The 12,923-nt window shown below is 44.3% G+C and overlaps 1 protein-coding gene across 2 annotated transcripts in view; it reads right to left on the minus strand.

Moving 5' to 3' along the window:
- Window positions 1-12,923, minus strand: part of RBM20 (RNA binding motif protein 20) — a 194,860-nt gene that overhangs the window by 70,380 nt on the left and 111,557 nt on the right. The window contains exon 1 of one of the 2 annotated variants that reach the window (XM_031652590.1): window positions 3,157-6,902. The exons of the other annotated variant lie outside the window; for it this stretch is intronic. Coding sequence (XP_031508450.1) covers window positions 3,157-3,239 — 83 coding nt within the window. The 5' untranslated portion in view covers window positions 3,240-6,902. Of the gene's footprint in view, window positions 1-3,156; window positions 6,903-12,923 lie in introns of those variants that run through there. 2 annotated transcript variants of the gene reach the window in all.

Consider the following 12,923-nt stretch of genomic DNA (forward strand, 5'->3'; position numbering starts at 1 on the left):
CTGGGCAACATAGAGAGATCCTGTCTCTTAAAAAAATCTTTAAAGTGGCCAGGCATGGTGGTGCACAACTGTAATCCCAGCTACTTGGGAGGCTCAGGTGGGAGGATCATTTGAGCCCTGGGTTTTGAGGTTACAGTGAGCTATGATAGCACCACTGCACTCCAGCCTGGGTGAGTGAGCAAGACCCTGTCTGAAAAAAAAAAAAAAATCTATAGTGAGTTATCAGGAATTGAGTAACCCCTGTATTTTAATGAGCTACTTCTACTAGCTGCAAGTACACCAAGAATGGACTTCCTTTTCCATGGGGGTTTCAGACAATGCAAAAATAATTTCAAGAGACACATGTAATTAATCATATAACTACCCTCCCTTAAGAGACATAATCAAGATTTTCAGAACATTTGGGCTCCTGTAATAAAAACACTCAAGGTTCAGGAAACCTTAGGTAACGTAGATGGTTGAGTGATTGACTTGGCGTCATATTACCAGGTTTGTGGGAAAGGGAGAAAGCATACCTCCATCCACACTGAGTTCACTAGTGCAGAGAACAGAAGGTGAGCTTCCAGAAGGCTGAAAGTTCTTTAGTCAACACCCACCCCTATCATTATAAAAAGCCCGTTCCAAAACTCACCCTAGAAGGCTTAGGCTAAAAAAACCAAATAAACAACCAAAAAAAGGTTGTTGATAAAGTCATTTCTATCACTAGATCTCAAACTTGGTGGCATTTAGGAATTACTTGGGAAGTTTTAAAAAGTACTGGGGCTTGAGTCCCACTTTCAGAGATTGACTCAACCAAGGCATTGGAATTTGTAATATTAATAACTCCCCAGGAGAACAATCGTGCAGCAAAGTCTAAGAATTACCAATCTATAAAAGAATAGAATCAATCTGTTCTTTATTACTTTGGGTTCCATAAGCCGTTTTTTGTCACTCCAAACAGCATGGCCTTTTGTCTTAACTGACCCTGAAGAATAAATACTGAAACTTTTACAAGTCCACAAAGGGTTACAAGTCCACAAAGAGTCAAACACATCGAGCTAAAAATATTTCTTAGCTCTATTGATGCACCTTTCCATGCAATTCAATAACTATTTTTTGCAATAAGATTTCCCCCAGAGAACACATACAGTTTCTGCTGCAGAAAGCCAGGTGAGGTTTGCCAGGGGAGGAGTTTTGCCTTCTAAATTATAAGCACCTTGAGGACATCATCCACATCCTAGAATCTTTCAAACTCCCAAGTGTCTACGTGGCTCAGCACTGGGCAAATTAGAGGCACTGAACAAACAGTCGTTCAACTGACTTGAAATTATGACCGTCTTAAGCTTGTGGGAATGTAGGTCTTACCCGAATACTCTGTTTCCTTGTGAAGGACGTGGTATATGTTTCCATGTGTGTTTTGGGAATGTGCACAGTTTCATTCCTTTACATTCCTTAGATTAAATGAGAACATTAAGATTGGGGCTTTGTAAATAAGCCATATAACTATTTATTGAGAAAAATATCCCTTTCCCAAAATGGATGGAAGTTTCTGGTACCTTAAGACACATACCTTTCTGACTACAGCCAACAAAATATAGATGTCGCCCAAGGCAGAGAATATTATATGTGCCTTACTTTTGGCTTTTGCCTCTATCTTACAAAGCTGTGGCCATAAGAAAGTTACTGTAGAGTAGAGATAAAAGACAACCCCACAACGGTTAGATACACAGGCCCATCTTCATCACATTTGCACGTGCCATTCTGGATATTTTCTTAGAACACCACAAACTAAACCTGTGGTCAATTAAGATCCAAGCAGATTGAAAACTGCCTTGGCTGAGGCCAGAAAGAATGGTTAAAGCTTGAAGGCTGATTTTTTTTTTCCTTGAAACTGCTCTCCTGTGCTTTCCCCAGCTACCCCATCCATTGCTAATTAGAAGCAGCCAAGGCTTGACATGTACACTGTTCTCTATGGTAAAATTGATTATTATATTACTATGGAAAATAAGGAAGTCATTTCATTCGAAATATCAAATTCCACAAAAATCATACATGGCAGCTGTTAGCATAAGCACGTGGGGGAGGGGCAAGTGTGTGAACATATTAACCCTCTCCCCTTCAGTTTTCTCACATCTCAGAATTGCAAGAAAGAAAAGATTCCAGTGCATATAAGGCAGAAACCAATGGCACCAATGGCAAAGCTACATAAAAGATATTTTTAAGGTTAAAAAAAAAAACTCTGTGATATAAGATACCCCGTCCATGCTGTTTTATGAGTGTGGATTTGCTTTTACACACTTGCAAGCAGAAAACTAGTATTCCTCTACCACGTGTGTTGAAGCTACTTGTAATTGCATCAGATAGAGAAATGAGGTGAGTCATGTTCGGTTGTGCTTGAGTCTGCTAACAGACCATCATGTCCATGTCCAAATTTGTGCCCTGAACCACATGACAGAAGTTTATAGACTTGCTTGCTTGCTTGGCGACAATGAAAATAGTTTTGTTTAAAAACTTAACTTTACTTAAAGATCTCTAAGAGGTGCTGAAATTCATATTCCAGCTACTTCAGGGGTGCTCAGAAGCCATTCTCAAGCTTGTTTCTTGGCGAAATATCCCCTGCTCATGAATTTTATCACGGCACTCCCCTCCTGGTCCAGAATGAGTCAACACTCAACAGATACGAGATGTTTCAAACACCTTTAAGTTCATTTTCCATCACTGCCAAATTCCAGCAATTAACACAAAACACCTCACCCTTAAGAGATGTCCATCATTTATAAAGTTTTGGGATTCTGAATGCATCCCCTTCCATTCTCCCAGATCTGGTGATAACGCAATCTGTTTTCCAGTAGCCTCGCGACTTTTCTTTATAGAAGAGTTTAGTAACCGGCGTAAAAAGAGCATCGAGACTTCCTGACATTAGGATCGCTGATTTCACTGGGGTCATGAGGAGCTGTTTTAGGTCACATGTTAAACCGCCGTTGTGAATCATTTGTTAATTTTTTTTTTAAACGGAGGGGGTGGGGACACAGACAAATCGCACACTCATGCACAAACGCTCAGCGCCGAGAACATGTTCAGAGGTACTGCCTGAACTGGAGAATTAAAAAAGAAACAAATAAACCTTGATTTCTCCCCTGTGCTGGGGAAAGGTACGATGACGTCATGCAACCTTACCTTTCTGAAACAGACCAGGGTGCCTGGCACGACGCGCTGACCTGTGGCCACCGAAGCCGGGAGTCATTTTGGGTGTCGCGCATGTGCCTCCCTAGAAAATTCCAATGACATTCTACCAGCTTTCTGCATGCCAATCATGACAAGCCTTCAATCAAACTCTCCCGAGTCTGGAAAGGGGCAGCGGAGGGGGTATGCAAGCAAGGGAGGGAGGGAGCGAAAGAGAAAGAGCAGTGCCTGAGCATGGCATACCCGCCTGGAAGGGCAGTCACATGCCACTGGGAGCCATTCCTGCTGCATTACACACGCTGAGTGTAAATGGCAATGGCAAACAATATCAGTCGATGTTTATGCCACATGTTCTCAGCCTCTTCACGTATCAACACCCAAGCCAGCTCTATGCAGACAGGCCTCCTGAGAGCACTTCTGACGGAGAGATCTAGGGCTGATCGCGCTGACCATTTTTAATAAAATTCCAAAGTCTCACCTGGTTTACTTCTCTGTTTTTTGTTGTTGCTGCTGTGGGTGGTGGTCTGCTTGTTTGTTTGCTTGCTTTTTACTCTGGGTTTTCACGGGTGAAAATTTGGTCCTGAAGATACCCTAAAAATCCTTAGCAATACAGCTACATCAGACAATCCCAGCGAACTGACACCCAACCAGCAAAGCTCCAGAAACACTTGCCCTTCTTTATTTTTGTGGAACAGGAGATGAACGGAGACGACCCATCATCTCACCTACCCAGTGGTAACTGCAATTCCTTTCAGTAGGAAAGGTGAGTTCTCCTTTGCTCTAAGCAGTGGCTGGGGACGATTTTGGCCCCCAGGGTAATGCTGGAAACAGGTTGTTGTCAGAACTGAGGGGGGTGATGGGATGCAACTGGCATCTACTGGGCAGAGACCAGGGATGCTGCCAAAATCCTACAATGCTCAAGACAACCACCACAAAAGAGAATTCTTTGGCCCAAGATATCAATAGTGTTGCAGTTGAGAAACTGTGCTCTCAGGCTAATGCCTTCAACCAGTCTTGCAGAAAGTACAATACCAAACAAACAAACAAATAAACAAAAAAATAAACAAACAAACCAAGAAGCCCCTCTCTGTGAGGAAGTGGCCAAAGGCCCTGGCTGGCCTCATTCAGAGTTTGATTACTTAGAAATGTAACTTTTCTTCCTAGGAGCCACCGTTCTCCTGCCAACTTTTTTTTTTTTTACTTTCCTCCTTCCAAATCTCACACTGCAATCCTTAAACACTCAAACCAAACTGAAACTTCTTGTGATTTTCTAAAATCAAAATCTGTTGTCACAGATTTTAGAATGATGGATGCAAAGCAACCATCATTCCAATTTGTCCTGTCTGGGACAGGCTGATGTCCACCTGCGATGCCTGGTGTCCACTATAATCTCCTACCCAAAACAGTCAAAAGGGCATATTCCTTTTAAAAGGTCACAACTCCCCAGTGAGCTTATAAGTGACTTAGTGATTGAAGCTTACCAGATTCTCCTATTTTACTTAGCCCCTTGGAGGAGATGGGGCTTGGGGTACCCTGGCATCGGGGGACTTTCCTCCTGCTGGGACTGAACTCAGACCCAGTGTGTGACATTTCTACAGTTACGCTGAAAAATCAAAGTGAAAGTCAGTTTGACCAGTCTGTTTCTAGCTGCCCACCAGAGGTCCTTCCATGGCCCACTTGCCCCAGTGAGCTCCCAGGAGAGCCCAAGGGCTTTTTCTTCCTAATTTAGTCACAGCCCACAGGCTGCCTCAGGCTCCGTTGGCCTCAGCTGCTGACTCAGTCACAGACACCTAAAAGCGCCAGTCCCAGCTCCTGACCTGAGGGAACCAGACAGCCTGGCCGCGGCTGCCTTTCTCTTCTGGCCTTGAGTGCTTCCCATGGTCTACTAGGTTTCCCCAAACTGCAAGGTTCTACTCCAGTGAGCAGGTTTGGCCCTTCCTCTCTCCGTCTTCTTTCATTATGCCCAGAACTTTCTTAGACTAAGAGTTTACTGAAAAGTGCCCCACCACACACATCATTCCAAATCCACATAGAAGGCTCTGCTCCTGTCTGCCATTGAGGGAGAAGCAGTGATGTGCAGTGGTTAAAAACAAATGCCTGAAACCTGCCACCCACAGCCAGCCACAGGAAAGAAGGATGAGGACCACACCTACCTTCAGGATTATGGTAGAAGCCATGTGTCATGTGGTGCAGCCAGAGCTGTGTATCTGCTATTGCGAGCTCCATAACATGACACACTGAATGTGAGCTTGATTATTAAAATAAAAGGAACCCTCAGACATGGCCTGGAATGCAACTCCCAGGAGAATAAATGTCGATACTTAGAATAAGCCCTTCTAATTGTATGGTCCTAGCTCCTACCCAGAGACCAGGACACAACTCCAGATCCAATCTGGAAATGAAGAGGCACAAATTAAACACCCCAAATGAAAATTCAGTTCAATGTCGTAGGATGTATTGAGTACCTACTGTATACTAGCACTGTGCCAGGCAAGGAAGGAGGGGTGAACATGTGGTAGGTAGTAAGTCTGGGTGCACAAGGCATTATGCTACCTGCTTCACACATTCTCTTGATCTTCACAAGTCTTAAGACAAATTAAGATCACTATCCCCATTTCACAGATGAGAACATTGAAGCTCCAAATGGCTGAGTACCTCACCTAAAGTGTCAAAGCCTAGTATGTGGTCATTTGAAACAATGTTTGTTGGATTCCAAAGACTTTGTACTTCCACTAACGCACTTCCCAATATGCAAGGTGTATTTCTAGTAGAGACGGGGTTTCACCATGTTGGTCAGTCAGTCTGGTCTCGAACTCCTGACCTCATGTGATCTGCCTGCCTCGACCTCCCAAAGTGTTGGGATTTTACAGGCATGAGCCAGTGTGCCAGGTCAGTTAATCCTTTCTTTTACTCCAAAACTAGTATTAAGGCAAGAGGTGGAAGTTGGGTTGGGAGAAGCACATGGCACACCTGGCCCCCATGAATACTGTTATTTATTATGATACTATGGGTCTCTTCCGGTACCAGGATAGACAGGGATAATCTGACCTCCACACCGGGGACGTGTCCTGTAGCGGGTGGTATAGTGGTCCTCACTGGAGTAGACGAGGGCGTTAAAACACAATAATGTAAGGAGGCAACTGGCAGTGATATACATCCCGCGTGTGGGGACAAAGGCAGGGAAAGACTGAGATCCAGTGAATATAATGAGAATTCACCTGGGAGGTGGGGTGGCTACGGCTGGCTGCATCACCCACTCACTGTGTGACATTCAGCCGTTACTGAGTCCTTGTGGTTCAAGTCGCCCAAGTGCCAAGTACACGGAACTTAAGGACATACTATGCTGCCATTAACAAGTGATATTTACTATTCATTTACTATTTAATGTTAAATCTAAAGCCAGTGCACAAAATTGTATGTATATTACAGTTACAGCCATGTAAAAGGCAAAATAACCCTTTGGTAGGAAAGAAATCCTATTGGAGAACATACCAAACTGTTAACAGGAGTTGCTGTGTTTAGATGGTAGAATCATACGTAATTTTTTTCTCCTCTTTCTTCTTGTAAATTTTCTAAATTTTCTCCCATGCAAGTACTAACCAGACCTGACCCTGCTTTGCTTCTGAGATCAGATGAGATCAGACATGTTCAAGGTAGTATGGCTGTAGGCTAATTTTTCTTTTCTTTTCTTTCTTTCTTTTTTTTTTTTTTTTTTGAGATGGAGTCTTACTCTTGTTGCCCAGGCTGGAGTGCAGTGGCATCATCTTGGCTCACTGCAACCTCCACCTTTCTGGGTTCAAGTGATTCTCCTGGCTCAGCCTCCTGAGTAGCTGGGGTTACAGGCGCCCACTACCACGCCCAGCTAATTTTTTTTTTTTTTTGTATTTTTAGTAGAGATGAGTTTTCACCATATTATCCAGGCTGGTCTCAAACTCCTGACCTCGTGATCTGCCTGCCTCAGCCTCCCAAAGTGCTGGGATTACAGGCATGAGCCACTGCACCCAGCCAACTAATTTTTCTTTAATAAACACACCTATTTTTAAATTAAAAATAATTTTTATAAGACAAAGGAATTCCTGGCCAGGCTCAGTGGCTCACACCTGTAATTGCAGCACTTTGGAAGGCCAAGGCAGGCAGATCACAAGGTGAGGAGTTTGAGACCAGTCTGACCAACATGTTGAAACCCTGTCTCTACCAAAAATACAAAAATTAGCCATGCATGGTGGCTAGTGTCTGTAATCCCAGTTACTTGAGAGGCTGAGGCAGGAGAATTGCTTGAACCCAGGAGGCAGAGGTTGCAGTGAGCCGAGATCACACCACTGTACTCCAGCTTAGGCAACAGAGTGAGACCCTGTCACACACACACACACACACACACACACACACACACACACACACACACAAAAGACGAAGGAATTCAACTGGGCTAATATTGACCCATGTAGCTTATAGAGTCTTCCAATGAACCCCTCAGATGAAGGTGTCTAACACAGCCCCTTTCTCAAGAAGGGATTTCTCTCCTGGAGAACCACATGCTAAAAGTAAGGGCAAGGCACATGTGCATGGGAGGGATCTTCGTGAAGCACTGCCGCGTTTACACATGAAGCCAAAGCACCCAATTCAGGTGGGTTTTCACACTTATATTCTGGGAAGGTTCTTTGCAAAACGAGATGGAACATGCCAGCACATTGTTGAGGCATCACAGGTACTCATTTTATGATCTCAAACTTCTCCATCGGAGGGATCAAGGTCATCAACATCGAGACAGCTTCTTGGTACATGCCACGGCTTGAAGCTCACAGCCTTCCCCTGTGCCCCCCACCACCACTGAGCTAATTGCAGACAGTCAGGTAAGACCAAAGGAAGAAGGCAGAGTAACTGGTCAACCCATGGAGGTGGGCTTGGCTCTGTGGCCTCCAATTTAACATTTGGATCCTCTTCGCTTGGTTTCATATACCTTTCAGGGTGGTACTAGGTCATTGTTTTTTCTTGGGCTATGTAAGTACAAAGAGAGGAGTAGATTCATCGTTAAACCAATGACAAATCCAGGCTAGTCCAGGATTACAGACTCTGCAGCAGAGCCTCCTCTAATCCTCAGCACACTGAGCCAGCATTGGCTACCTCATCTCTATTTTCGCCTGGGAATCTCACTGGAGCCGAATCTCCACCCATGCTGGATGGACAGAGCTGGTCCCTGCCATTGCCCCTCCCTCTGCCCCTGCTGGGATTAACCAGTGGCTGCTTCGAATAGCCCAATTCTTGCCCAGGAGGTAGAGAGGCTTCCGTGGCCTGAGAGATCCCAATGCATGCATGGCATGTGAGAAAACCACTGGAAACATTCCTGGGGCCTTTCTTTTTCTCTTATTTCTTCTTTCCTTTTCTTTCTTAATCCTTTCAACCTAAAGTGGCAATTCAAGGTGAAATCCTCTCTAAACACCAATTTCTCTTTAAAACCAGGACTGACTACTCTATCATTGCAATGGAGGAAAATAGAAAAGCTATGCCAGAAAAGATGAGGTCTCAGCCCCATAGGATGAATGGAGGACTGTATGTGGAATACAAAGCGACCCCTTGAAGGAGCCATGGTAGGGGTTCCAGCCTCTTGTTACCAGAAGATGCAAGTCCAGAACAAAGGCAGGATTCGTTCCCAGAACGAACAAGTTCAGTGACGAAAAGGCTACATCCTGCACAGACAAAGGCCGGCCACAGCCATTAGCAGAGGAAACCAGTCAAGGGTTGTGAGTCAGCCAATGTGGGAATGAGTCCTTCCTAGGAAAGGAAATAGATTCTTTGTTGAGCAGGGATTTTAACTCCTGTCTGGTTAACTGTTATTCCTTTGTAGGTTCTCCAGAGGCCCATAAAACAGAAGCAGGAAGCGTCATTAAATGTTCCAGATTTGCTCTTTAAAAACTGACCAGAGCTTCCAGGCAGAGATCTCACGTTGGATCCACAGGGTGACATAGCCTCAGGACCTTCGCACAAGCTGCCCTCCCTACCTGAAATGTCCTTCCCCTCATCGGCACTGTCCAATAGGATAGTTATTTACCACATTTCATTATTTAAATTTAAATTATTAATATTTCATTTAAAACACAGCTCCTCAGTTGCATTAGCCATATTTCAAGGGCTCAACAGCCACATATGACCAGTGGTTACCATGCTGGACAGCACAGTACATGTCATCAGTGGCAGGTGGAGGGTTCTGCTGGGCAGCGTTGCTTTATGTTTTCATGTGACTGAGTCTCAACCTCAGGTCCCAGTGCTACTGTCATCTTCTCAAAGAGGCCACCTCACAGAGAGTGAACCATATGTGATGCCTTAAACTTAGGATACCTCCCATCCTATTACTGGATTTTGTATGTGCATGTGGATTCCTCTAAAGCAGGACATATGGTTTACTCTCTGTCCTCCTCCCTTATCCTACCTTTACCACTATAAAATTACCTTATCTTGTGCTTTATTGCTTGTCCCTTCCCTGGAATATAAGCTCCATAAGGACAGGGATCTTAGGGCAGGCAGTGGCTCACGCATGTAATCTCAACACTTTGGGAGGCTGAGGCAGGTGGATTGCTTAAGCCAGGAGTCTGAGACCAGCCTGGGCAACATGGTAAAACCCGTCTCTACAAAAAATACAAAAATTAGCCAGGTGTGGTGATGCACACCTGTAGTCCCAGCTACTTGGGAGGCTGAGACAGGAGGATTGCTTAAGCCTGGGGGCCAGAGATTGCAGTGAGCTGAGATCACACCACTGCACTCTAGCCTGGGCAAGAGGTGATCCCTGTCTCAAAAACAAAACAAACAAACAAACAGAAAAAGACAATCTTGCTGTCTTTTCTATTGCTGTATGCCCTATGCCTATGACAGCACCCGCCACAAGCAGAGCTCAATATCATGAATAAACAACTCACAGTAGGGTCTATTCCATGACTCTGGGGTTAGAGGACACAAGCCACCCAAAAGAACTGCAGCTAATCCTCCCATGTGCCAACATAATGTCTAAGCATGGGTCCCATGAGGAGCATCTGGGAGGCTGAGTGTTGAGAGGGTGCTGACGCAGTAGCAGAGTAGCCAAAGTCCAACTTTGTCCAATTCTCCTCTAAGAACACCAGTTGCCTTTTACCTCCCAACAGTCAACGCCCAGTGCTGTGTGTAGCACTTTGCACTGTCTTCATTCTCTACTTTTGCAAAAGAGCAAAATATCCTGTAATATAGCATTAGACAGTCTTCAACATGGTATCACTTTTAGTCCACATGCACATACAAAAACAAGTAATACGATGGAATGTATCCTAAGTTTAAGAAGTTAGTATCTTAATACTTTGCATATTCTGTGAGTACTTTTGGATGCCTCCTCTGGGACAGGAGAAGGAGAAAGACCCACTCTACTCCAACTTTGCTTTACTATTTACTTCAATTAAAATTTGAATGGCAAGGATATTACACTCAGCAAAACATGATCTCCATGGCCAAACACCCGGGGAGTATAAAGATATAAAAGTTGGAAAACATATCACATGTCACATATTACTGATCTCTCATAACAAGCTGAGTACAAAAGTAACCTTTGTTTAGGATCAAAATATTCAGCAACATAGAGGAGTAGAGCAAAGAAAAAGTGTGTGCTTGGGAGAATAATAAGCAATTAGAAAGCAAAATAAAAGCAAGTGGAATCTGTGCTCTGAACCAAACTAGGAAGGAATCTTCATAGTCAAGGAAGCTGGGGACTGGAAACTAACAGTCCAATAGCTTGCCAAAGAAAAGAGGGGGCAGCTTGGAGAAACTCTGGCAGTATATCCTCTAATTCTTGCTGAGGAAACAAATCTGATTGTAAGTTGTTTTCCCCTGAAAGAGCACATGGCAATTGTTTGCTGAGGCTTTAACTGATCTCTTAGTGACATTAATAAGTGCACCAACCTCACTTGTGTAGGAACACTGCAGAACACTGAATTTTGAGAGAATTGGCAAGGAGATACCAAGTTTGGGTCCATCTAAGTTTTATTAATTCAAATTCCAGTATCCATTCTGAAATGATTTCCAGGAAATGGGGTCTACTCTGATGCATACATCATGACAACCATATGGTTGTACGAGACCTGGTGACAGCCAGAAAGATTAGCTCCCACCTTCAGGCTTTCTGCATTTTGTCTTTTGCTGAGTCTTAAACAGAGAAGCACAATCGCCTCCCTGCCTTGACCAAATGATAGAACTCCTCTGGACAGAAAGGTCACATTCACTGCCATGAGCCCAGATGTGGGAGGAATGTGCATTGAGGTATGAGGAGGGAAGAGATGCCAGCTAGGCGGATCAGCCACATCAAACCTCATGAGCAATGGGATGACAAACATCCTAGCCAGATCACTCTCACAGCCATCCTCAGTGGCTCCTCTAAATCTCAGTTTCTCTCTTAGGTGGGCACACTTGTGTTCTCTGCATAGGAAAAGAAAGACTAGAAGCGTTCTGAGGGCAAGGACTCCACAATACCCAGCATGGTGCTTTTCACAGAGGAGAAGCCCATTAAGTGTTTTCTGAATCTGTAAATGATTTACAGGCTTTTCCTCATGTTGGTTATAACATCAGAGGTTTCCATCCAAATCTGGGATATGAGGACTGAACAGTCAAGAATTCATTCTTAACACTCGAGGTTTAAAGTTTTAAAAGCGTGATCCAACACTAACTGGCTAAAGCGTGATGTTGAGGGGAGCCCAAGGACTGGACTCACAAACCTGGCCCAAATTTATCCACTGAAGTATCCTGAGCCGTGGCCACAGTCAGGAATCCGCGATCATTGTCACAGACGCACGTTGAAGCATTAAAGATCAGGGCATGCATGGGAGAAGAGGCTGCTGACTAATGCTGTCTCCACAGCCTGAATCAAAGCCAGCCGCCCTAACTTGAAGAGGCTGGATGGTGGCCACTCCAGGGCAGCTCAGGACCAGGCAGAGGTGACTGGGAAGCCAGCTAAGAGTAGTTTTCCCTTGGTGGCCATTTTTTTAAGGCAAGGATGAAACTTATTGGCCAACAAATTAAAGTTACCCCCTGAGGAAACATTAGATGGCATCCAGCAAGATGGGTTTTTCCATTCCCCAGGGTTAATGTGCAACCAGTAAAAGTCTCTCACCTTTTTCCCCCAAGACGTCGACACCAGGTCAATCTCCCAAGTGGCTACTAATATCTTAAAGCAAATACAAACTTGTGGCCCTACATTCGCTTGATTTTTTTTCTGCACCATAAATTTCTAAATTTCCTAAAGACACATAACACAGACATTAAACACAATTGCATAATTACACACAATAGAAATGTAATAGCTATTTCCTATGAGGGAAGGTTAGGTGATTGAATTATTGGATGAGCCTTCAGCTAAAAACAACTCTGAGTAAGTAACCATAAAAACACTGAAGAGCTAAATGATACCACATCCCTACCAGGCTGATTTAGGGAGAAAGCTTGACCCTAAAGAGACTCGAGGATGATTTGAGTGCCAAAGCTGCTTTTGCCTTGCAGACATCAAAGGGGTAAGGATGACAGATGTCAGAGCCCAGAGGACATCTGATGTAGACTCTTACAGGAGACCTTTATCTACAGGAAGCTGGGTCCCAAGGGGCCACACCCTCAGGATTAGGATGAACCAGGACTAATCTGTCATTTCCTGTTCCCCCCAAACCCATGGTCCCAGAGAGAAACCTGAGCAAAGCAAGACAGGAAGTAGGAAGGGGATAAATTTACCCCTGAGATGTGACCAGAGGCCTGCCCTCATCCAG

The sequence above is a fragment of the Papio anubis genome, chromosome 11 (genome assembly GCF_008728515.1).
Source record: "Papio anubis isolate 15944 chromosome 11, Panubis1.0, whole genome shotgun sequence".
Classification (NCBI taxonomy): domain Eukaryota; kingdom Metazoa; phylum Chordata; class Mammalia; order Primates; family Cercopithecidae; genus Papio; species Papio anubis.